General features: G+C 35.1%; 2 protein-coding genes across 2 annotated transcripts; both read left to right on the forward strand.

Annotated features, from left to right (window-relative positions):
• Positions 1–366: 366 nt before the first annotated feature.
• LOC149406231 (E3 ubiquitin-protein ligase RGLG2-like) lies at positions 367–10,388 on the forward strand. The gene is made up of 21 exons (XM_089610689.1): positions 367–460; positions 667–780; positions 2,250–2,347; positions 2,427–2,506; positions 2,606–2,711; positions 2,786–2,913; positions 3,173–3,320; positions 4,194–4,250; positions 4,331–4,401; positions 4,804–4,828; positions 7,495–7,824; positions 7,923–8,007; positions 8,123–8,263; positions 8,350–8,463; positions 8,811–8,908; positions 9,022–9,101; positions 9,195–9,300; positions 9,402–9,529; positions 9,629–9,830; positions 9,962–10,018; positions 10,111–10,388. The coding sequence occupies exons 1-21, from the start codon at positions 367–369 to the stop codon at positions 10,189–10,191; spliced, it is 2,343 nt and encodes a 780-aa protein (XP_089466815.1). The 3' UTR covers positions 10,192–10,388.
• A 4,080-nt stretch (positions 10,389–14,468) lies between these two features.
• On the forward strand, positions 14,469–15,280 carry LOC149406232 (uncharacterized). The gene has a single exon (XM_089626524.1). The coding sequence runs from the start codon at positions 14,543–14,545 to the stop codon at positions 14,978–14,980; it is 438 nt and encodes a 145-aa protein (XP_089482650.1). The 5' UTR covers positions 14,469–14,542; the 3' UTR covers positions 14,981–15,280.
• Positions 15,281–24,236: the final 8,956 nt, after the last annotated feature.

A 24,236-nucleotide genomic window follows, 5' to 3' on the forward strand; every position in this document is an offset into this window, starting at 1 on the left:
AGTGTAAAATAATTTTTTTTTTGGGCCCAAGACACAAGCCTTGCCCGTCTTAGGTAAGGACCGGCCCTGCTATGTATATTTATATAATTTTTAAATTCGGAGATTATAAATAATATTAATTTTCGCAGGTGATCGAGGCTTTTGCGGCGGTGACGCTCGGGGCATCCAATTTTATAGTCGGGATTGATTTTACGAAGAGCAATGAGTGGACGGGTTTGGGGGGACTTTGAGCGGATTTTGTATATCTTCTGTATTTTTAGATGTGTGACGTAACTAATAATTTTTTTTTTAATTTTATTATTCGTATCGTAAATAGGCGCGAGGACATCTAACGGAAAAAGCTTACACCACATCGAGGAGTACCATATGAATCCGTACGAAGAAACGATATCGGTTGTGAGCAAAACCTTGACACCTCTTGACGGAGACACCTCCGTTTCTTGTTTTGGATTCGGCGATGGTAATTTAAGTTAACCTATACGTTTTTATGTAGCTTGTAATTTAAGTAATTGATTAGTACAACTTTTTTTTTTTTTTAAACATTTATTGACACTTGGTACTAATTTTAGATATTCGACTAGACAAATCTTAACTATGTTGTTCATTCATTGAGCTCAATTGGTTGTTTAGCTTACACCATTTTTTTAAAAAAATATTCTCTGGCAGTGTCAACGACCGATCAAGATGTGTTCATTTTCAATGCGGACAAGACTTTTTGCAACGGTTTCGAAGGAGTTTTGAGCCGCTATAGAGAACTTGTTCCTCATCTTAGTTTCGCAGGTTCGATTTTTTCGTTAACCATTATGGACCGGCCAATAATCATTTTTTGGTAGAAAAACGTCGGGGTAGGCAGTCCTGATCTGTAGGTTTTAAATTATAATTATTATATCAGCCCTATATTTTAAATTTATTTACCTTTTGCTATGTTTTTATTTTAAGTAGAAAATTTTCATTTTGTGCAGTCACTGGACTAGTATACCAAGCTACAAAACCATAGACTCACTGACAAGATGTAAAGATAGACATATATTTGCAGTGTGGACTAATTACAGTGTTTCATAAAAAAAAAACTCTAAACTTCATTATATTTTGGAAGTGCAAGAGATACAAAATGAAATAGATAAAAGAATTTGGAAGAAAAATAGAATAAAAAAAATGAAAGTGTTGAAGTTAAATGATATTTAAGTCTAAATTACAAAGATATGTATAAATTGTCACGAGAAGTTTTATTGCATAGACTCACTAGCTTACCAATATATTTATATAGAAGAACTTGTTAGGAATAGATCATTGTATACCTTAAAAAAATGATAGCCCAACTATACAAATATTAAAAATATAGTTTTATGTCTATTTCGGTTGAGCTATTTTCTTAATTATTTGATAGTTAGACTGTAAATGTAATAGTGGGAATCCAAATTAGACTGTAAATATAGTTTCTCATGTGTTATATGACTTTCTCTCAAATTAGAACACTCGTGCTAGAATGTGACGAAACTAATACTTTTATTAAGTGAATGAAACGAGAACATTCCATTTGACCTTATACTTTTGAGATTAGAATGGATCAGATCGGCCGAAGAAAGGCTCGGCCTGGGTTAGAGCTTAGAACCACCAAGCCAATGGTGCTCATAGTACATATTTTTCAACCTTAAATTTTAGAAATACCATCAAATCATTTTAATTTCAAAAATACCAATCTTAAGCGTATATTAATTTTTTTTTTATCCATGTTGTAAGTTGGACATTTTCATTATGAGGCTCACGATCTTTTCGACGCGAAGGTTGAGATATTCAGAAAACTGTCGGTCCTTGATCCGACATGCGATTGGCTTAGAATTCTAGTAGTTCTTTACTAGAGTCTATAGAGTCGTCGAGATAATTGAATTCTATCATCGATCGGGTGTAGAGCCGAGTCGTTAGGAAACTAAGAGTAAGGCGAATAAGGTGGTATAGAAACATCCATCAGGATGAAGTACGACCTTAAATTTATCGTTTTTCTTGGTTTTCTATCGTTCCTTCCATTTTGCATCTCGTAACCGCCTCAAGTCTTCATCGTCACCGCCCTTCCTTAGAGACCGGTTGAGTTTGTCAATATTTTTAGATTAAATAGGTACGTTTCAAATTTTATGATTAGTCGATATATTTGAGGTTCCTAGTTTTGAAATCGCTAATTTTTGCCCTTTTTTTAATAGATAATACAAATTATACAATGCTCCGCGTGACAAATATTTACTATTGTGTCATAGGTCCAACTTCGTTCGGTCCGATTATCGAAATGGCAATGACCATGGTGGAGCAGAGTTACGGCCAATATCATGTTCTACTTATAATCACAGATGGCCAGGTACAACTTATATCGAAAATTTTCAACAATATTTTAGTTTGTTGTTCTTCATAAATAAATAATTTGGTGTTGCCTTTAGGTGACAAGAAGTGTAGATACAGAACCAGGCAAACTAAGTCCACAAGAGCATAGCACTTTCCAGGCCATTGTTGAAGCTAGGTAAATTTTGGTGAACCGTACATTCCATAGTTTCTTTAGATTTATTTTGTTTATTGCTATTTGTTATTCTCCGTTGATATACCCTTCCTTGTTCTGCAGTAACTACCCTCTATCGATAATTCTAGTCGGTGTCGGTGATGGACCCTGGGACACAATGAAGGAGTTTGAGGAAAATATCCCCGCTCGGGCATTCAATAATTTTCGAGTAAAAATTTTTCTTCGAGTTTTTTATATGTTATTATTTTAGTCTATTCTAATTTACGGTTATTCTTTCTCTAGTTTGTGAACTTTACAAAAATTATGTCAAAGAATGTGGTTCCGCGGCAAAAGGAGGCCGAATTTGCTCGATCGGCTCTTATGGAAATTCCTTCGCAATACAAAGCAATGGGACAACTCGATTTAATAGGGTAAGATTCGCTTCCCTCTCCAATCATCACTATTAAAATAAAATCAGTTTCTAGTTGTCAACAAAATTTGTATATATTGTATGTTAAGTATCCAACATCTAATGAACAGGGTATATAAGGTGATGAGTTATTTTTCTCATTGTCAATTGGTTGAGATAGAACTCCATGATACTAATGAGATTCGAACCAACAAAACTCAAACTAGCACCGGTGTAAAATAATGACCCAAGAGTCATAATTCGTTTTTTTTATTGACCAGATGGAAAAGAGGTGAATCGCCGCAAAGAGTTCCTCTCCCGCCGCCTGTACATGTGCCGAGTGTCCTTCCTAATTACAGAAGGCCTCGGCTCAACAATGTAGCTCCCTCAGCCCCTCCAGCAAGTTCCTCTCTCTCGTACAATCGTCAGGTATTGATAATTAATTATGATTATTGATTGTACGATTTCTAATATTGTACTAATTACCGATGGTATCAAGCCGGTATATGCGTAAGTTACGGTAAAAATTTCAATATATCATACAATTTTATTAGGGGTGATATTTTAGGCTAAAGTTTGATAATGGGATAACCCATAATATTGATGGCTTGCCCCATGGGTATTGGCTAATATGAATGTTGATGTGGGTAACTAGGGGTTTTGTGGATATGAGACATATGAGTAGGAATGACAATTGGTATGGGTATGAACAAGTGCACCTATTTTGATACCCGTATCTATTAGAAAAATACATGTTAACCCGTACCCGATAATTTATTTTCTTAAACAGGTCGGGTCACGGGTAACACCCGCTGAGTAGCAGGTCTAAAAATTGAATACCTAGTTGTTACCTGATAACCCGGTTAACAAGTAAAAAACATGTAAGAAAATAAAAATTAACGACTTAATAAGTCTACGGATAAATAAAAAAAAAACTACAAATTTAGATTCAAAATATAATTTAAAGTGAGAATACTAAAGCAAATTGAAATTCATAGTTACAACATAAACAATTTAAAGAATTGAAAGATATCTAATTTTTTTTCAACGGGTCGGTAAACGTTTTTTTTGTAACTTGTACCTGCTTAAATATTAATGAGTATTGTCCGTCAATCCGTTTTGAACGGGTATTAGTAACGGGCGAGTAAACAGATATCGGTTAATAATGTTGAAGTGAGTATTTTGTTTGAACAACGGGTATTTTTATAACGGGTACTTGGTAATAAATAGTAGTATGTTAGAAAAAATACCCCTTATTCAAACAAATAGTAGTTCTTCTTAACAATGGTGCTTTTAACACAGATTTGCCCAATTTGCTACACTGAGGACAAAGACATAGCATTTGGTTGTGGTCATCAGGTTTTTTTTTCTTATTCTTTTCTCTTCTTCTATATTTGAGTAAACTTAAGATTTAATGAATTTATATTCATTTTTCGCAGACGTGTTGTGAATGTGGAAAGGATCTCGAGATGTGTCCGATTTGTCGAAGCCCGATCATATTTAGGTTAAAGCTATACTAAGCTTTTTCTCTTTCTATGTCTCAATTTGATAGCGTGATACAACGCCTTGATTTTTTTCTTCTTTTTATGTGAGTTTGTAGTAACATACAAAGATTTAAACATCTTTGAAAAATTGTTGTGAACATAAATACATTATTTTTGTTAATTAAATAGGATTTTGTTCGAAGTTTCATACTTTTTTTTTTAATTTTTTTTTTTGGAAGGCTCGTATAGAGGTTTGTGATTGTGTTAGTGGGATTTTGGATTGGCTTGAGGATCCCAGACGAAATAACTTTAAAAGTCCCTTTGTCCCATGACTTGGAGCTAATTAAATAAGCCAGACTATTGTTAGTTTTAAAATATATTCAGAACCACCTTTAAAATGAGTACACTCAAAAGTAAAATATTGATAGGTTGATACTACTATCTGGTAAAACGGTAAGTATGGTTAATATCAATTTACAAACAAACACTTAACATTAAATAAACAGTAAATATGATTAATACACTTAACAACTACGAATAGTTTTTTCTAGAAGAAAAAAAACTTCATATAGTTACTATATTATTAAAAAAAAAACAGTACCTATTGCTATAATTTATTTATCAACAAAAAAAGGTACATATATGCTTGCTTGTGCACATGGACAATATTAAACAAATCAACCCCGATTAGAAAGAAAAAAAAAATAGTACCAATTGTAGATTAAGATCATATCCGTAAAAAAATTGTAAATTAAATTATAATCCCATTCAAAATTTTCAAGACTTCCCTCATAAGTCATAACCAATCCATAGCATAACTGTCTTCAGATATAAGATTTGAAATGTCTTTGGCAGATGATGGTGTGTTGATGGTTTCAGAAATAAAAAATTGCAAAAAAAAAAGAAAAAGAAAAAGAAAAGGAAAGAATTATTTAAAACCTCGAAAATATTAATAAGTTATAATGTAAATACTTTTTGAATCTTCATAAAAGAAGTTTGGCAAAATATTTACCTAAAAGCAAACTATAATATTCGAATTAGGGCTAAAAAGCAAAAGGTGGAAATTAGAATGTCATTGTTTCTTGACTTTGTTTATCAAAGAATCTGTTATGAACTTCTTTTCGACCATAAAATTGTTAATAGTCAATGTCTTGTGATTCACGGGAATAGCAAGATGCAAATTATGTTGGATATATATATATATATATATATATATATATATATATATATATATATATATATATATATATATAATAATTGCTATGTCTAGTACAGCTTATTAAATTTAATTTTAGTTTTTTTTTCTAAATTAAATTATATTTTAATGTTTTGTAAAATTGTTTTTTTTTTTAAGTTTAATTTTTTTTTTTAATATGTTTACTAAAAACTATAATTTGAAGTTTTTTGTACGTTAGTTTTTGCTTTTCGAGTAAAAAATAAATAATAGTTTTTACTTTTAATTTGTACTTTCTCTCGTAAATTTTTTTTTACACTAATTTTTAAATTTAATTATTTTTATATGCTTATATCAAATATTTTTTTTAAGTCACCAAAATTTATATTTTACTTTTTACCGTCTATAAACACCTACTTTAATATATTTTTTATTTACCAACAATATTTTATTATTATTAATAATCACATTTTACATAAATCATTATTATTTACAAATATTAATATATATTTTACTAAACACTAAATCAATATTTACTAACATTTACAGTTATTTTACAATAATTTACTGAACACTTATCTGGCTTTAAAAACATTTAACTTTTTTCGTCCTTTTTTCTTCCCCCAGATCTAAAAGCATATTTTTTAAAAAAAAAGCAAAGCTAAACGCAGCCTATGAATAAAAGAGACTTTATACGACATAACGAATCACAAGTACATTCAAGTAATTTTTAAATTAAAAAAAAGTAACACAAAAAAATGTAAAAAAAAATACATGTCACTTATCCAAAACAAGCTGTCCCCAAGCAACATCCTGTTCAGTGGCCGCTATAGTAACGTAAGGCGTAACGTGAACCCAAATTAAGACAATTTTTTATTTATTATTATTTAGTTAATAGATATCTTAATTCTCATCTATTAATCTGTTCACTTTATTTTTAAAATTTCAGAGAAAATAAATGTAAAATGATTCATAATGTTTGCCATTACGCAATTGTATGATTGTAGTGAATACCCTCATGTGCCAAAACCCCCCAAAGTCCGCAAACTTTTATGAAAAAAAAGAAAGTTGTTACTTTATAATTATGAGATTCCTAATATATAAATTTCAATAGAAAAATAAACAATTAGATCCAAAAAGCTCTGACAAAAAAAAAAAAAAAAAAAAAACCTTCAGCGACGCATCGGAGAAGACGATGTCTCTGAAACTCTAAAAACTCCGCTGACTCACACAACAGAGGTAACGTTTGCGTATGTATCTAAATATCCAAAATGTTTTCAGGCGAATTAGCATTTCTAAAGTCAAATCCTTTGAAAGTCAAAATCCAATCCATTTATTGACTTTTCTCTTGGTCTCAATTTGATTGTGTCTAAAGCTCGTTAATTTCTTTTGTTTATACGAGTTCGGTGTATTGGGACCTACAAAGATTGAAACTTTATGACAAATTGGCGCGAAAATTCGTTGTTCCAGCTGCAATCTGTTGTTAATTGTTTAATTATTTTTTTGGGAGATAAATTAGGGTTTCGTTCGGAGTTTCAGAGATTTTCGTTTCTTGTTCAGGAAGTATTCAAACCTGAGAAATCTCTCTAGGCTCTGTTTATTTATATAAACCCCGTGGATTAAGATTTTACTTATATATAGAAGCAATACATCAACAATATCGACATTGAATTTGTATTAAATCACCGACCGAGCGAAACACGAGCGAAACTCGGTTCTTCTGAGTCGGTGACAACGAGTCGTGTATGAAGCAAACTCTTTCAGTCAAATCTTTTGGCTTTATATTAAAACAAAGCTATGTCATTTAAACCCCATTTGTGAACTAAAGTACTATTTTTTGGGTGTTTGCTTTTCTTGTAGATTCCGATTCACACAAAAGGAAAAAAAAAAAAGTTTGGCAAGAGAACTTCATTAATTTATTATCATTATCATCTGCTGAAAAGAGAAAGCCGAGTTTATGGGTGCAAAAAATTCGAGAGAAACGTCGTATCAATCGGCCGGTCCTTCGTCGGCGTGGAACGATTTCATTAATCCGCCACCGCCTTCCTCGTCGTCCTCGTCGTATGGCCACGAGAACGATATCTTCGAGCCGCCACCTCAGCAATATTCCCACGCTTCGCCACCTCAGCAATATTCCCACGCCCCGCCACCTCAGCAATATTCCTATGATCCTTCGCCGCCGCCACCACCACCGCCGGCAGCCGCGTCGAGTGGAGTGAAAAGATTGGACCGGAGATATTCGAGAATCGCCGATAATTACCATTCCCTTGAGCAGGTTAGTATATGATTGATTGATTCTATTGAAATATAAAAAAAAAAAAAAAAAAAAAAAAAATCTTATGTTAATGATTGTATCATTTATTTCTTTCTCAGGTGACCGAGGCTCTTGCGAGAGCCGGGCTCGAGTCATCGAATCTGATCGTCGGAATTGATTTTACGAAGAGCAATGAGTGGACAGGTTTCAGATTTTTTTTCTTTTTTTTTCTATTTTTTTTTTCAATCTTATTATTATTATAATTAATTTGCGGCGGAATTTGATGAAGTATTTATTTATTTATTGGTATCGTAAATAGGCGCGAGGTCATTTAACAAGAAAAGCTTGCACCACATCGGGCCGACTATGAATCCTTACGAACAAGCGATATCGATAATCGGCAAAACCTTGGCAGCTTTCGACGAAGACAACTTGATTCCTTGTTATGGATTCGGCGACGGTAATTTAAAATTTTAATCCGCTCCTTTTTAATTCTCTGGTGCATATAGTATCTTCTTTATATTTATTTATTTTTTTTTTTTGCAGCATCTACGCACGATCAAGACGTGTTCAGCTTCAACGGGGACGACACTTTCTGTAACGGCTTCGAGGAAGTTTTGAGCAATTACAAACAAATTGTCCCTCATTTACGTCTCGCAGGTTCATTTCCGCTTGAAAAATAATATATCTTAAAAATGACTTAAATGTCACGAAATCTATAGTTTGGGGAATATTTAGCTCGAGACGTTAGTTTACGGACCAATTTGTCATTCGCATAATAGTTCAGAGACCATTTGCGTTAATTTTTTTGTGTGACGTATTCTTAATAAATAAAACGGGACAAGTCGGGCCCAGTATGTTTCTTTGAAAAGCAATCCTTTGAGTGGTCATCAATGAGGTCATGTGAGCCGGGTTTAGACATAAGACCCGTCCCGTTTTTCCAGTCCTATGAATTGTGATTCATTCATAGTACAGTGCTTGATAATGTATTTACAATGGTGTCACAGGACCAACTTCGTTCGCGCCGGTTATCGAAATGGCAATGACCATCGTGGAGCAGAGTGGCGGCCAATACCATGTCCTTTTGATAATCGCCGATGGCCAGGTACTAATTAATTAATTAATTTATATCACAGGATATTTATCGAACATTTTTTCTGCCACATTTTTAGATAGTTGTTTGTAAATTATTTTAAGCGAAAATGTTGTTACCTTTAGGTGACAAGAAGTGTAGATACAGAACGAGGCAGATTAAGTCCGCAGGAGCAAAAGACTGTCCAGGCCATTGTTGAAGCTAGGTAAAATAAAATCGTTCGGCTTTTTTTTTTTTTTTTTTTAATTTTATATATTTCTTTATGGATATTTGACACCGTTCCTTTCTCGCTCTGCAGTAACTTTCCTCTGTCGATAATTCTTGTCGGTGTCGGCGATGGACCGTGGGACATGATGAAGGAATTCGACGACAATATCCCTGCTCGGGTGTTCGATAATTTCCAAGTAAAATTTCTACTGGCTTTTTTATTATTATATGTGATTAATTAATTTGATCCCTTTTTTACTTATTTATTTATTTATTTATTTTCCTTTCCTTATTTCAGTTTGTGAACTTCACGGAGATAATGGCGAAGAACGTCCCTCCATTGCGAAAGGAGACCGAGTTCGCTCTATCGGCTCTAATGGAAATCCCGTCGCAATACAAAGCTACAATAGAGCTCGGTTTATTAGGGTAAGACTCGCTTCTCTCTCCATTCTCCGCTATTACAGTTTTTTTTTTGGCAACTGAAATTTTATGTCTTTTTTTGTTTTTTGTTTTCTTTTCGAGCAGAGGGCATAGAGGTAAATCACCACAAAGAATTTCTCTCCCGCCGCCGATATACGGAGCTCGATCTTTCAGCGGATCTAAGCCCTCGCATTCTGATATCTTTAAGCCGAAAACTGTGCCAAGTTTCCCTTCTAATTACGAAAAATCCGCACCCGCCAGCTCAGCTCCACCGGTCCCCGCATCCAGTTCCACCTTTGAAAATCAGGTATTATTAATAATTATGATTAATGATAATAGTCTCTCATCAAAGGGCAATTATACAAAATTTCAAATAGGCAATAACTTTTTTTTGTTTGTTTTAGTTTTTAACGATCGAGTTTGTTTGAATGAACATAGGTTTGCCCGATATGCCTAACCGATGCTAAGGACATGGCCTTCGGTTGCGGTCACCAGGTACTTCATTTGTTTATTTATTTATGTAGTTCATTTTATCTATAAATTGCATTTGAATAAAACATAAGGTTAATCATTTTAATTTGTTGCAGACGTGTTGCGAATGTGGAAAAGGCCTCGAGACATGTCCGATCTGTCGAACTCCGATCAGCACTAGAATAAAGCTCTACTAGGAAGCTTCGTCGTTGCCGCCGATTTCCGAGTTCTTTTATTTTATTTATAATTTTTTTTTTCTGTGTCCTTGTTACCCGAAATTCTTTTAAATTCTTTATTTGTGCTATGTGAATTAATATTATACAGATATATTAGCAGAAGTAAATTTGGTAATGAGCAGACACAAAGTGTGTTCTTTGTACATTTTATTTATTTATTTTGTATTAGTGTGTCCTATATACAAGGTGCTTGTTCAAGTGTTTGCCTGCACCATGAGCTTCAAGATAAGATTATTTATTTATGATCAGATTGGATGTAAAGTCAAATACTTGTGGTGGAAGAGAATTATTAGTTTCTCATGAAGATAATAAATTCGGCATCAAATCACATTAAATAAATAATTTTATTCATTTTATTTTAAAGATAATACTTCTTAACTAGTCGACGAAAGTTCATATTTTGGTTTGGTCTAATGGAAATAATTGAGTATCTCGTAATATCATTGTAATATTTGGATTTAAGTTATAAAAAAAAAAAAAAAAAAAAGGATAACCGTTGCTATCTTAGAGTCGTGCAAGCTTACGATAGATATTTTATTTCTCTAAATGTGATGATAAAAAAAGAAGAAGAAGAAGAAGAAAAGTTCGTTATTTATTTGTCATATTGACTAGATATTTACATACCAAATCACGTCAAAACAGTTGGGCCATATCAACGCCAACTAAGTACGTAAGCGTTATCTTGTAAGGCAACTAACTTAAAAAGAAGAAAAAAAAACTATTACTTTGATAATGTTCAATTCAATGTAGTTCGATTCCATCGGAAATGATAATTTTCTGTTAATTTGATGAGAGTCAAAAGCAGCCAAGAACAATGTGGGAAACGGCCAATAATACCGAACCATTCAATTATATTCAGCCATAACATGACGTGTATGGGATATAGAGAGCAAAAGCATGCATGGGACAGAAAAGCCTCCATGCTTTGGTCGTGCTTATAATAGAATGGGTACATTTTTGCTAAAATAATGTAGCTTATTATAAAACTATGTGCCCATTATTACTATTTTTTTTTTTAAATTACGAGGATTATATTAATATTATTATTTCGGAAAACATCATTTTCTTAGGAGTTAGGATAGTAGAAATAAATAATACGGTAGTTCATCACCTATATGGAGGCACACGGTCTAAAACTTATATGTCATTCACATTTTCGCAACTATACTATATTATTGCGAAATAACAAAATAATCCACGAGATCACATGTTATAGTTGAATACATTTTTGAGGTAATGTTATCACATGACGGGAAAAAATAAATTTCATCAAAGTAAAGAGAATCGATTATTAATTCCATAGAATTATTGCTAATGAAAATAAGATGTTTTGTAGATGCAACCATTTTTTTTTCCTTACGTGGTCACTCTTTTTTTTAAGAATTTGTTGCGGCTAGTCAATTCTTAGCTTCTTTTAAGATTTTATGCAAAATTTCATTTTATTAAAAATAATTCATCAGACCAAAGTTAATTAAATAAACTGTTCAGTTACTTAAATTAATTTTTCAATTAATTTAATTAACTTCGACCTAATTTGTTATTTTTTAATAAAATGAAATTTTGACTATTTAAAAAAAAAAGTGAATTATTGGGTTAGTTGCCTAATTCCCTCTCTTTTTTTTTCACCATCATAGTTTTTACGTTTTTTCATGACAAACCGTTTTCATTTGGGAGATGAGATGATAGCGTTTACCCCGAAATCAGCACAGATTTATATAGGCACATTTATTGTTACTTTTTTAAAGGCTTATTTGTACTAGCTAGTATATCTTGAATTTTACCATTTTAAAGGCTAATGGTGAAATTTTTTGTTATGGATCTTGAGAGATGGTATGGGCTATGGAGTACTATATTGGTGTTCTTCTTCTTTTTCTTTTTTTTTTCTTCTTCTAATTTAGAGTATTTTTGGGTCCCTAGATCTTAGAACTGACTTGACGATGAATTGGCTCATGTGTCGAGTAAATAGACCATGACTTCCAGGCTAGGTTAGGTGGTAAATTTTGCTGATTTATATATAAATTTCCAAAAAAATTCACAAATAATATCAATCCTTTAAATTGAAAAATAAACGGTACAATAAAAACTAAAAATAAATGAAACCGTAAAAGGTAAAAAAAAAAAAAAACTAAAACATTAAGGAAAACAAAGTTCTACAGATTAAAATACTATAGGCACTTGATATTTATGCGCCGTGGTATCTTTAGTATTAAGTTTGAAAGACTATAGACGCTTGATATTGTAACGTTTTTGGTATCTTTAGAATTAAGTTCGAAATGTCGATATGCCAGATAATTTATTCTTTCGCTTTTCGGGGAAGTTACATTTCTTGTACCGCGTGCTTTATTGGCTGTCATGAATAAATTATAACTAGTAGGAAAAATTCTTAATTTTATATGCATTATTGATATATATTTCTTTGGTAGTACATGAACTTTGTCAGTCGGGATTCTTTGTACAAAATTTCAAATGTTATGTGCTAAAAACATCCAAACTTTTTTTTTCCTGGATGAAAATTCAAGGGTGCGATCATAAAATATGTTCTTGAAAGCTGAAGGAATAGAGTTAATATTGTTGTAATGTTTTCACCAAAAAGATCATTTTACCATCAAAATTTAAGCTCGCTCGCACACCTGAAATTTCATAAATAAATTGACAAAAGTTAAAGAGAAGGGTTTAACCGCTAATTTTTCAAAGTGTATGAACTACTTGTGTCAAAAAAGAAAGAAAAAAAAAAAAAAAAAAAACGAGTCTCCTAGAACGTATGAAATTCAAAGATCATATCTGCAAATAAGTTTAGAAAATTACTCTTTTTTTGTTTGTTTGAAAAGAGAGGTAAGATCTTAAATTTACGTTTACTATAGACGGTGAATTCACATGCGCACAGCTTTCATCAAGTCAGAGCCAGCCAACTAAGAAAGAGACATGCAATTAAAATAACTCTTTTCTTTTTCTATTTTGCTTTTATTTTTATTTTTATTTTTATTTTTATTTTTATTTTGTTGTATGGCATTATTTTCCAAACCCCTTTGCATAGTAGTGGTTGACACTTTGACATGGCTATTAAATGAGAGTCCATGCATAGGGCTGTACTCACACACGACTCGTTGACTGTTATCCATCACGATCGCCTAATTAGGTCGTAATTAAATTCAAATGTGCAAGTAGTCCCTTTGATCTTAATTTATCGGGTTCTATAATTATATAAACATATAGAAATTTTAAAGGGTCCAATAATTATCTGACCATATGAAACGTTATAAGTTTTTAAATAGTCAACGTTTCGTTATTTTTTGGTATATAGTCACGTAAATCTATTTACTAAATTTGTGATAAATATGTGTAAATAATTTTTGGCTATTTACGAAATATTTATGACTATTTACAAAAATTTACAAAACGTTTACTAAAATGCAAATGCTTATGTTTTTGTGACTTATATCGCTAAATATTTGAATTTTAAATTTGCATAATAGCTAACGTTTAGTTAATTATAATTAATTAGTCACTAATTTTATTAGCTATAATTAAATTGATAATTTTGTTCAAATAATTTCTGCCAATTAATTGAGTTATTTGGACAAATTTGCCAATTTATTTATACTTAATAGAATCGGTGACTAATTAATTATAATTAACAAAATATTAGTTATTCAGCAAATAATAAGTTTGATGTGTCTTAATTATTTATAAATTTTTAATTTATCGTCCAATTTTAAAATGATAATAATATATATAAACTTCATGACAGAAACCTTTTCTTCGTGTTCTTTCATTTGCTAATTATCATGCTCTGTCCGCTGCAAGAAAATTATCAACGTTGACCATAATTACTAGCAGTAATATCAATCATCATACATCATCATAATCATGCCGTGTTCACAAATTAAAGTACTTTGTTTTTAACTAATTAAATTTTAATTTTTCGAAATGGAAATATTTTACAAAGAATTTCCTCAGCGGGGAGTCTCTTTTTTTTTTTTTTCTTTTTTTTTCTGATTAGTATATTATTCACGAGTTTATCAAATTATCAGAAAAATAATAAGAGGAAAAAAAAATGAGATTTGTTAACGCCAACCTATTAACTAGCAGAGCAATCAATAAAGAAGAAAAATATCATGGGACCCAAGTTTTCACAGATACACATTTAATGCACTCTTGTGTGTGCGTGTGTGACAGCTTTTTTTGTCAAACACCCAACTTTCCTCAGCCAATATTGATGACACCCATAATTAATAACACAAACCAACCCAACTAATATTATTTATACGAGAGCATTACACAGACATTTTTTTCTCTTCAAAGTAAAACAATAATGGCCTCTAGATTCTCATACCAGAGGCTGAAACAAGAAGCGTCCGAGCTTGACGAGGATGAAGAGTTCCAAGTCATCAGACAGTTCTACGAGAAGGCCTTGGCAACGACGTCGTCTAGGCCAAATAAGTCAACGACTTGGTTCAGGGTCAAGAGAGTGAATCTGAGGAAGAGGTTCAAGGTCAAGATCCCAGGCCTGAGGAGGGTTATAAGGAAGAAAGTCAAACTTGTCTCTTCCGTGAGACTCTCGATCTCCAACATTCTGAAGAGGCTCAAGGAAAGCCAGTCACACCTAGGCGACTTGTTTGCTGGGAATTACTTGTTTCTTCAAGTCACTCCTTCGGCTTTCAATAAGTGTCTTAATAATTACCATTATAACCATCACTGCTACAATAATACCCATCTCCAAGGGTACTCTATTCCAAGAATCGCTCTTTGAATTTTTTTTTCTTCCTTTTTTCCAATTAGGGTTTTATATCGTTTTGATATGTCTGTAATTTATATGTAAAACTACTACTCTAGCTAGAGCCAAAATCTGTGGTGAGTAAGTTCTTGCCTTTTTTTTTTCAAGCTATATGTAATCTGTATGTTTGTGATTTTTTTTTTTTTTTTTTTTTTTGCAATTTTTGGTTGTTTTAGATTCTCTTGGCTGAAAGCTCCACAACTGTTTAATATGATGTTAATTATTGTAAGATTGATATTTTTTTCATACTAAATAAATAAATAAATATTAAGTATATATATATAGTCAAATTCGATTCACCACTCTGGTATAAATGATAAGCAATTATTCAACTCATTTTTTTTTTGTAACACAATTATTCAACACTTGAAATCAAGTAAACCTCACTTATCTTTTCAGGTATGAATTTGATATTTCTATAAAACGAGAAATATGTCAATAATATATAATATAATATACATATATATATATTTATATTACAATTAAAAGCTAGCTTAGCTAACCAACTACCAAGTGGTTAATGCTTCCCTTAAAAAAGTGGTTATTGTTATTGTGTGTGTGCGCGATAATAATCCACGTGGCATTGTTAAAGCCAAAGCCACCGTGTTAGGCAAAAGTACACGGTTCATAAACAGTTTGAGAGAGATTTTTTTTATGGCAATAATAGTGACGTGATTTGGCTACAAAAGGGAAAGCCTAATCAATGCACGTAATCTATATCGCCGGTGGACAGTTGGACGGTAAGAGTTTGACAGTTCATCAAGCATTTCTGATGTCAAATTATATATATATATATATATATATATATATATATATATATATATATATTATTTCATTTTCTGAATAAAGACCTCAACTCTTTATCAAAGCAAGAGATCTGTTATTACATACTATGCATGTGACATAATACGTGACATGTATCCGGGGGATAAGACCAAAGATTGCCCATAAAATATATGCCTCACGTAATTGTTTTGAGTTTAGCAATTTATAATTATGAGCTCAGGTGATAATGAGAATATGATACAATCAAATTATATAGACATAGTTTTAGCACACATGTGATTGAAAGATATTCTAGAGATTGATTGATATAATAATGATTAGAAAATTTTAAGTCCATAAATTTAATTACTTAAATCAAATGAAAACTGATAAGGTACACCAAAAAAAAAGGACTCGTGAAGTATGTCGTTATTTCGTTGGACTCGAAGGAGAGTCGTAACTACGAAATGGCAGACTCGAGAGAGGTGGAGAGATTTGAGATACTATTTCTCATTTTAAGAAAACTTATCCCAATTTTTATCATATAGCCAATGGGCTCAAAGAAGCTGCTTGGAAGAAATCCATTTGGGTGAGGGCATTTTGGGTGAAATGAGCTCTTAACGAGATGATTTTAGATAAGAAGGTATTTGGGTGAATGGACATTTTGGTGAGAGGGTTTGGCCGAGAAAACACTTGGGAAAATGGACACCTTGGCAAGATGGTTTTGGGGGAGAATGAACTTGGAAGCTACGAGATGATTTATGCGAGAACGGAAATATTGGATATATATGATTTCGGGAGAAGATGGACTAAGGCGAACAAGATAAATTTAAACGTGAACGTGATATGATAATGTTATATTATGGATGAACACTCAAGAACGCACGTGATGATGTAACGGGTAGACCCCACGTCACTTTGTTGTCAGACTCGTGAGGTGCACGACTCCGATATCCCACGACCTCTAAAAAATACTATTAGGAAATAAAACAAATTTTATTATAAATTTTATAAGTTTGAGAAAACTTGTCTCAAATTTTATGTCGATGGGAGAGTATTTATATATATCCAATGTGCTAAAGAAGGCCAATGAAGTGACTTGAGAGCACTCCTTGGGTGAGGATATTTTGGTAAAAGTTTTGTAAAAATTGCATGTGGTAAGCATGGACAAAGTTACATACGATCCTGGCACTACTACAAATATGAGATTCTACAACGGACTTTCTACAACGCTTAACATAAGCGTTGTAGAAACTAGGGATTCTACAACGCTTTACATAAGCGTTGTAGAATCTGGGTGATTCTACAACGCTTATGGATAAGCGTTGTAGAATCTGGGTGTTTCTACAACGCTTATGGATAAGCGTTGTAGAATCTGGGTGATTCTACAACGCTTTACAAAAGCGTTGTAGAAGAACTTAAATTTCAGATCTCCCACAACGTTACAACAACCCGTTGTAGAACCTTCGCCGCGGCGAAAACTTTCTACAACGCAAGTTCAAAGCGTTGTAGAAGGATGGACCTCGCCGCGGCACGATTTAAACCTCGCCGCGGCGACAAATTCTACAACGGTTTCTTTAAAGGGTTGTAGAATAGAGTCGCCGCGGCGATGGTCCTCCCTCGCCGCGGCGAGATTATGTCGCCGCGGCTGGAAATATACTCCGCCGCGGCGAGAAGGATACCGTGGCCTAGCAGTTTTCTATGAAACTTCCTCGCCGCGGCGATGTAGGACTCCCGCCGCGGCGAGATGATCCTACAACGGTTAGAAAATCCGTTGTAGGATCCTCTCGCCGCGGCGAAGACATATTCTCGCCGCGGCGAGGTTTTTAGGTTTTCACTACCAGTTTTCAGTTTTTTTTCTCATTTTCCTCAAAATACAAACGCGAGACAAACTATTTCGGCCGACTCTGTCTTCATTTTCTCTTCCAAAATCCCTCGCCACGTCCTCGCCGCCCCGATTTCTCGCCGTCGCCTTGTCCTCGCCGCCATTCTCGCTCGCCACATCCTCGCCGCCATTCTCGCTCGCCACGTCCTCGCCGCCCAACTCTCTCGCGCCTCTCTCTCTCTCACCGCCTCTCACTCTCTTTTTAAAGGTATGATTTTCTAAGTTTTTAAGGTGGTTATTGATTTAATTTCGTGTTGTTGAATATGGATTTCGTGTTTTTGAATATGGATTTCATGTTATTTCCCCGAGTTGCATGTTGTGGTTATTGATTTAACAAAATTAGGGTTATTGATTTAAGGTGGTTATTGATTTAACAAAATTAGGGTTTGTTATTTTATTATGAATGAATTTGAGTTAGAATTTGTGTTAGAATGAATTTGAGTTAGAATTTGTGTTAGAATGAATTTGAGACGTTAGAATTTGTGTTAGAATTTGTGTTAGAATGAATTAGAGTTAGAATTTGTGTTAGAATGAATTTGAGTTAGAATTTGTGTTAGAATGGAATTGTTTATGAATTTGATATTGTTATGTTTAAATGAAGTTGGAATTGATATAGAATTTGTGATTGTTGTGACATTGTTAGTATTTAAAATGGTTATGTTGATTGTAGATGTCGAGATTGAATTTTTTATGATTATGCTTTGTGAAGGTGAAAAATGGTTCGAACAAAAAATCCGGCGGGCGCCACGGCTCCGAGCACTTCCAAAGGTCCTAGTAAAAGTAAAAGTAAGCGAGCTCGTCAATCGTCTCCTGAAGCAGATTATAACACGGATATCTTCACCAGCAAGGCCGCGGAGGATCGTTACGACAAAATCTCGTCGCGCAGTGTGATCCCTGAGCGGGGATTCAATGTGAGCTCTAACACCGAGATAGGAGTGTCAATCCGCAACAGTATTCTTGGTCATGAATGGGTGAAGTATTGTGCCGTTCCCGAGTTCGAGACGAACTTAAACTTCGTGTACGAATTCTACGCAAACTTACCGGATCACAATGGAGATGTTGTGACGGTCCGAGGTAAAAAGGTCGATGTGAGCATCGAAGCGATCAACGATTTGCTTGGGACCCCAGATGTGCCTTTCGAGAATGAAGGCTATCGGGAATGGTTGAGAACTTGCAGCCACGAGGAGATGGCGAGGTTGCTGTGCATTCCAGGAGAGGATTGGGTCCTTGAAAAAGGGAAAAGGGTACTCAAGCGTGACCAACTCACCAGGATTGCTAAAGCTTGGATTTACTTTGTTTGCGCTCGCCTCTATCCGATCAAGCACTTCACCACTCTTGACGAGGGCCGTATCCAGGTGTTGTTCTGCATCATAAAAGGTCATTCTATCAACGTCAGTCGATTCATCTACAATTGGATGAAGAGTCTAGACTATACTAATGAACGCCACGGTTTGCCATATCCGTCGATCATTACCGGCCTTTGTACAAATGCGGGGGTAGGACGCTCGAAAAGGGATACGATCAAGGGTCCTATGGGGCCTATTACGAATAACATCATCGATCGCTACAAGATTAGGGAGGAACCACAAGAGGAGGAAGCGGAGGATGAGGAGGAGGAAGGGGAAGAGGGACCACCAGTCAACGAGCCTCGATTGTTCTTACCAGCACCTCCGGTAGTCGACCCCGCCACCATCGACTACATAGCTCAATGCTCCAACTATCTCGTCGGCGGGTTCCAACACACGCAACAGTACATGCACCAACAAGCGGAGTATGGCGCCTCTCACATCAACCAACTGAACGATCTCTACTCTCGGTGGGACATCAACCAAGAGAACCAGGTGTTATTTCCTCCATATCCTCAATACTCCGATTATCCGTACCCACCACCACAGTGGCCACCGCATATGGCACCTCCTCAATATCCGGCGCACTCACCACCACCACCACCACCGAATGACGACTAAACCAACAACACCAACTTTAAATTTTAAATTCAAGACTCGTTTGGTTTGTTTAAGCTTCATTTTAAATTTAAATTAAGACTCGCATGGTTTGTTTATGTTTAAGACTCGTGTTTTAGTTAATGTGTGTTTGAGACTTGATTAATATTTAAAAATTATGAAATCTGAATGTGTGATGGTTTTTTACTTGAATGATAATTTTTCTGTTGAAAACCAAGTTTAAAATGGGAAAGAAAGTAAAAATGTGTAGGGTGAGGTGATTCTATTCCAATCTCGCCGCGGCGACTTAGACATTTCGCCGCGGCGTATAACTCTCGCCGCGGCGTGTTTTCTACCTCGCCACGGCGAGACATTCTACAACGCTTTCCAAAGCGTTGTAGAAAGTCTTCGCCGCAGCGAAACTTACACGTCGCCGCGGCGAGAAACTTACCGAGAGCATGCGTTTTTTAAAACAGAATCTCGCCGCGGCGGCGTAGTCTTCTCGCTGCGGCGAAAACGTGTCGCCGCGGCGCAAATAAGCTATAGCCGCGGCGAGAAACTTACCGAGAGCCTTCATATTTGGGAACATATCCTCGCCGCGGCGAGTTGATATTCCCGCCGCGGCGTAATGACCTCGCCGCGGCATGGAATATACGTTGCCGCGGCGAGGTTTCTACAACGCTTTTTTAAGCGTTGTAGAAGGGTCCTCGCCGCGGCAGGATTTGTATCTCGCCGCGGCGAGAGTTTGATATTTTTATACCGAGAGTCTGTGTTTTTTAAGAACTTTTCTCGCCGCGGCGTGGTGATATTCCCGCCGCGGCGTAATGACCTCGCCGCGGCATGGAATATACGTTGCCGCGGCGAGGTTTCTACAACGCTTTTTAAAGCGTTGTAGAAGGACCCTCGCCGCGGCAGGATTTGTATTTCGCCGCGGCGAGATTATCCTGCCACCGCGAGAGATGTACTCAGCCGCGGCGATGTTGGAGAAATGTAAATGACATTGTATAGAGAAATTTTGAATGAAAAATAACGTTGTCCACAGGAGAATAACATAAAATCCAAAATGAAAATACATTATCTAAATGTTCAATATCAAACAAAAATAGGATCTATATCCTTACGAAGTAGATGTGAAACATCGTCATCATTAAAATCATCCACCTCTTGATCAATTGGCGGTAATCCTGATGTGAACGGAGGAATGCTAGACATGTCTTCGTCTTCTTCTTCGTTACCGTTTCTCGCTTTCATATGAACCACTAACGATAACTCAGGATTTGCTGGATCTGAAACATAAAACACTTGACTTGCTTGCGAAGCCAAAATAAATGAATCATTCTCGTAGCCAATCCGTCTAAAGTCGACAATTGTAACTCCTTCATTATCAACTTTAACGTGATTATTGTCTGCCCATTTGCACTTGAATAATGCGACTCGCAACCCGCAATAATCAAGTTCCCAAATATCTTCAATGTATCCGTAATACTTCATAAAAGCATGTTTTGGATTCTTATCTTTTGCCGACGAAACATGTAAAGCTTCAGCAAACAATGTAACACCGCTATTTTGTACGGGATGCTTGTTGTCTCGTTCCCTTGTGTAAAATGTAAAACCATTAACAGACCAAGCAGTGTACCTTGTAACCATTGAGGACAGCCCGCCAGATAGTTTACTCAACGTAGATGAATGTCCTGCCTCTATAAATATGCGTTTTCCAAGCCAGTTCTGAAACAAACGGTTGTGCTCTTCTTGCAACCATTTTTCATTTCTACCCTTCTTTGGATTATTCACTCTCAACTCATTCAAATGAATATCCACAAATGGCTTGACCTCGGAAACGTTGTGTAGCACATGGAGACTTGCTTGCTCCCATTCTTTTCGGTTGACGATCGAATAACTACCTATATATAATGAAACAAATACTTAAAAATAATGTTCATATATAATTTAAATAAACAAATAAAGTGTTAAAAAAAATACCTTTAGATAGAGCTTTTGAATCAAAATTGGTATTCTTGGGTAACCCAATTTCGTCTGTTTTAGCTAAATACTCAGAACAAAACTCAACCGACTCTTCTGCTATGTAATTTTCAACTATGCTCCCTTCCGGCCTATTGTAGTTCTTCACGTAGCTTTTCAACACTTTCATATAACGTTCGATTGGATACATCCACCGTAAAAACACGGGCCCTCCTAATTTCACTTCACGTACCAAGTGGACGGTTAAGTGGATCATGATGTCGAAAAACGAAGGTGGAAAGATCTTTTCGAGCAAGCACAGAGTTTTCACCAATTCTGACTGCATTAAATCCAATCGAGTTGGATCGATGACCTTCGAGCAAATCGAGTTAAAGAATACACATATCTTTGATATTGCAAACCTCACATCTTTTGGCACAATTCCTCGTAAAGCAAGAGGCAACATTTGTTGTAGCAGCACATGACAGTCGTGCGTCTTCATTCCAGTAAGTCTCAAATCTTTCAAAGACACGAACCTCTTATAGTTTGACGAATGACCTTCGGGGACTTTAATAGAAGCAAACCAGTTACACAATTTCTTTTTCTCCTTTCGATCTAGAGTGTACTTTGCCGGTGGTAATTTTGTTTTTTTCCCACCCCCCTCCTCGGGATGCAAAATGCTTCTTATATTCATCTCTTTGAGATCCAATCGAGATTGTATTCCGTCTTTCGATTTATTTGGATCATCAAGAAGTGTACCAATAAGCGATTCGCAAACATTTTTCTCGATGTGCATAACATCCAGACAATGCCGGACGTAGTGTGTCTTCCAATAAGGAAGGTCGTAGAAAATCGATTTCTTCTTCCAAGGATTCTCTTTGAACGATTCTTTAGTACTAGCACTCCGCTTTCTTTTCCCAAGCACTTCATTGACGTTTTTAACCATCTCATAGACATCTTCACCAGACAAAATTCTAGGAGGGGGTCGTTCTTCTGAATTTCCATCAAACGCTTGTTTCAATCTTCTATACGAGTGATCTCTTGGTAAGAATCTTCTATGACCCAGAAAAACAGTTTTCTTACCATGCTTCAAACGGATGGAAGATGTGTCTTTCATGCAAATCGGACAACCAATCGAGCATTTCACAGAGTATCCTGACAAGTTTCCATAGGCCGGAAAATCGTTAATAGTCCACATTAACATTGCCCTTAAGTTGAACGAATCTCCACGGTAAGCGTCTTTGACTTCCATCCCTTTCTCCCATAACATCTTCAAATCATCGACCAACGGTGCCAAATAGACATCAATATCATTTCCTGGTTGATTTGGTCCTGAAATCAAAAGCGTTAACATCAAGAACTTTCTCTTCATACATAGCTTTGGAGGGAGATTGTAGTTCACAAGTATAACCGGCCAAACACTGTATTTACTGCTCATCATGCTGAACGGGTTCATTCCATCAGAAGCTAGACCAAGGCGCAAATTTCGAGTATCAACACTGAAATCCTTATACTCTAAATCGAATGATTTCCACTGTGCAGCATCAGCAGGATGTCTCAACATACCATCATCGATACGCTTTTCGGAGTGCCAAACCATGTTCTTCGCGTGTTTGACACTATTAAACATTCGACGAAAGCGCGGCATTGGAGGAATGTACCATAACGACTGAAATATATTTAACGAAAATCAGTAATAAATAATGAATATGAGCTACATGTATTTCCTAATCAAGTGATGAAAATGTACGTACCTTAACTGGAACTCCTTTAACCCCGTTACATGGAATTTTACCCTTCTTCCACCGTGACTCTTTGCACGTCGGACATTCATCTAGATCTTCATACTCGTGTCTATATAAAACACAATCATTTGGGCACGCATGGAATTTCTCGTACTTCATGCCTAATGTACCCAAAGTCTTCCTTGCTTCATACATACTTAAAGGTACTTTATTGTCTTTCGGAAATGCTTCTTTCAGTGTTTCCAACAATAGAGTAAAACTAGTGTTAGTCCAACCCCCCGACGCCTTCAAATGAAATAATGTAACTAAAAATGACAACTTCGAATAGCTTGTACACCCTTCATATAATGGTGTCTCCGCATCATTCATCATGGACTCAAACAATTCCGGTCGCTCAACAAAATCGTCCTCCAAATCATTCATCATGCCGCACATATCATCAATATCATCTTCAACATCATCCTCATTTGCCGTAGAACGAAAAACCTCACCATGGTAGAACCATCTTTGATACGAGGTCATTATTCCATATGCAAACAAATGGGTCCGAACAACATCAATCGAAAAATGTCTATGATTTCCACATTTAATACAAGGACAACGAATAGATTTCAAATCTACCATGTTCTCTCTAGCAAAATCACAAAACTCATCTACACCTTTCTGATATATCTCATTCAATCTATTCTCCCACATCCACTTCCTCATATTCATAGAAAAACCCTAATTATACAAAAAATTACCAATTCTAATTAGTATAAACTATCAAGAGAACAACAATTAGAAGAAGTTAAAGAAGAACTTACAAGATTTGAATGTGTAGATGAGACTAGTAAACGAGGACGCTCTAGAATGAGTAGAAAAGGTACTGGAAATATTTTTTCGAGTGAGGTTATGAGAGAGTTCAAAGTGAAAAAGACCAGAAATGAGAATTT

This window comes from Urtica dioica, chromosome 1 (assembly GCF_054948205.1).
Source record: "Urtica dioica subsp. dioica isolate 48M chromosome 1, U.dioica_male_clone48M_v1_H2, whole genome shotgun sequence".
Lineage (NCBI taxonomy): Eukaryota > Viridiplantae > Streptophyta > Magnoliopsida > Rosales > Urticaceae > Urtica > Urtica dioica.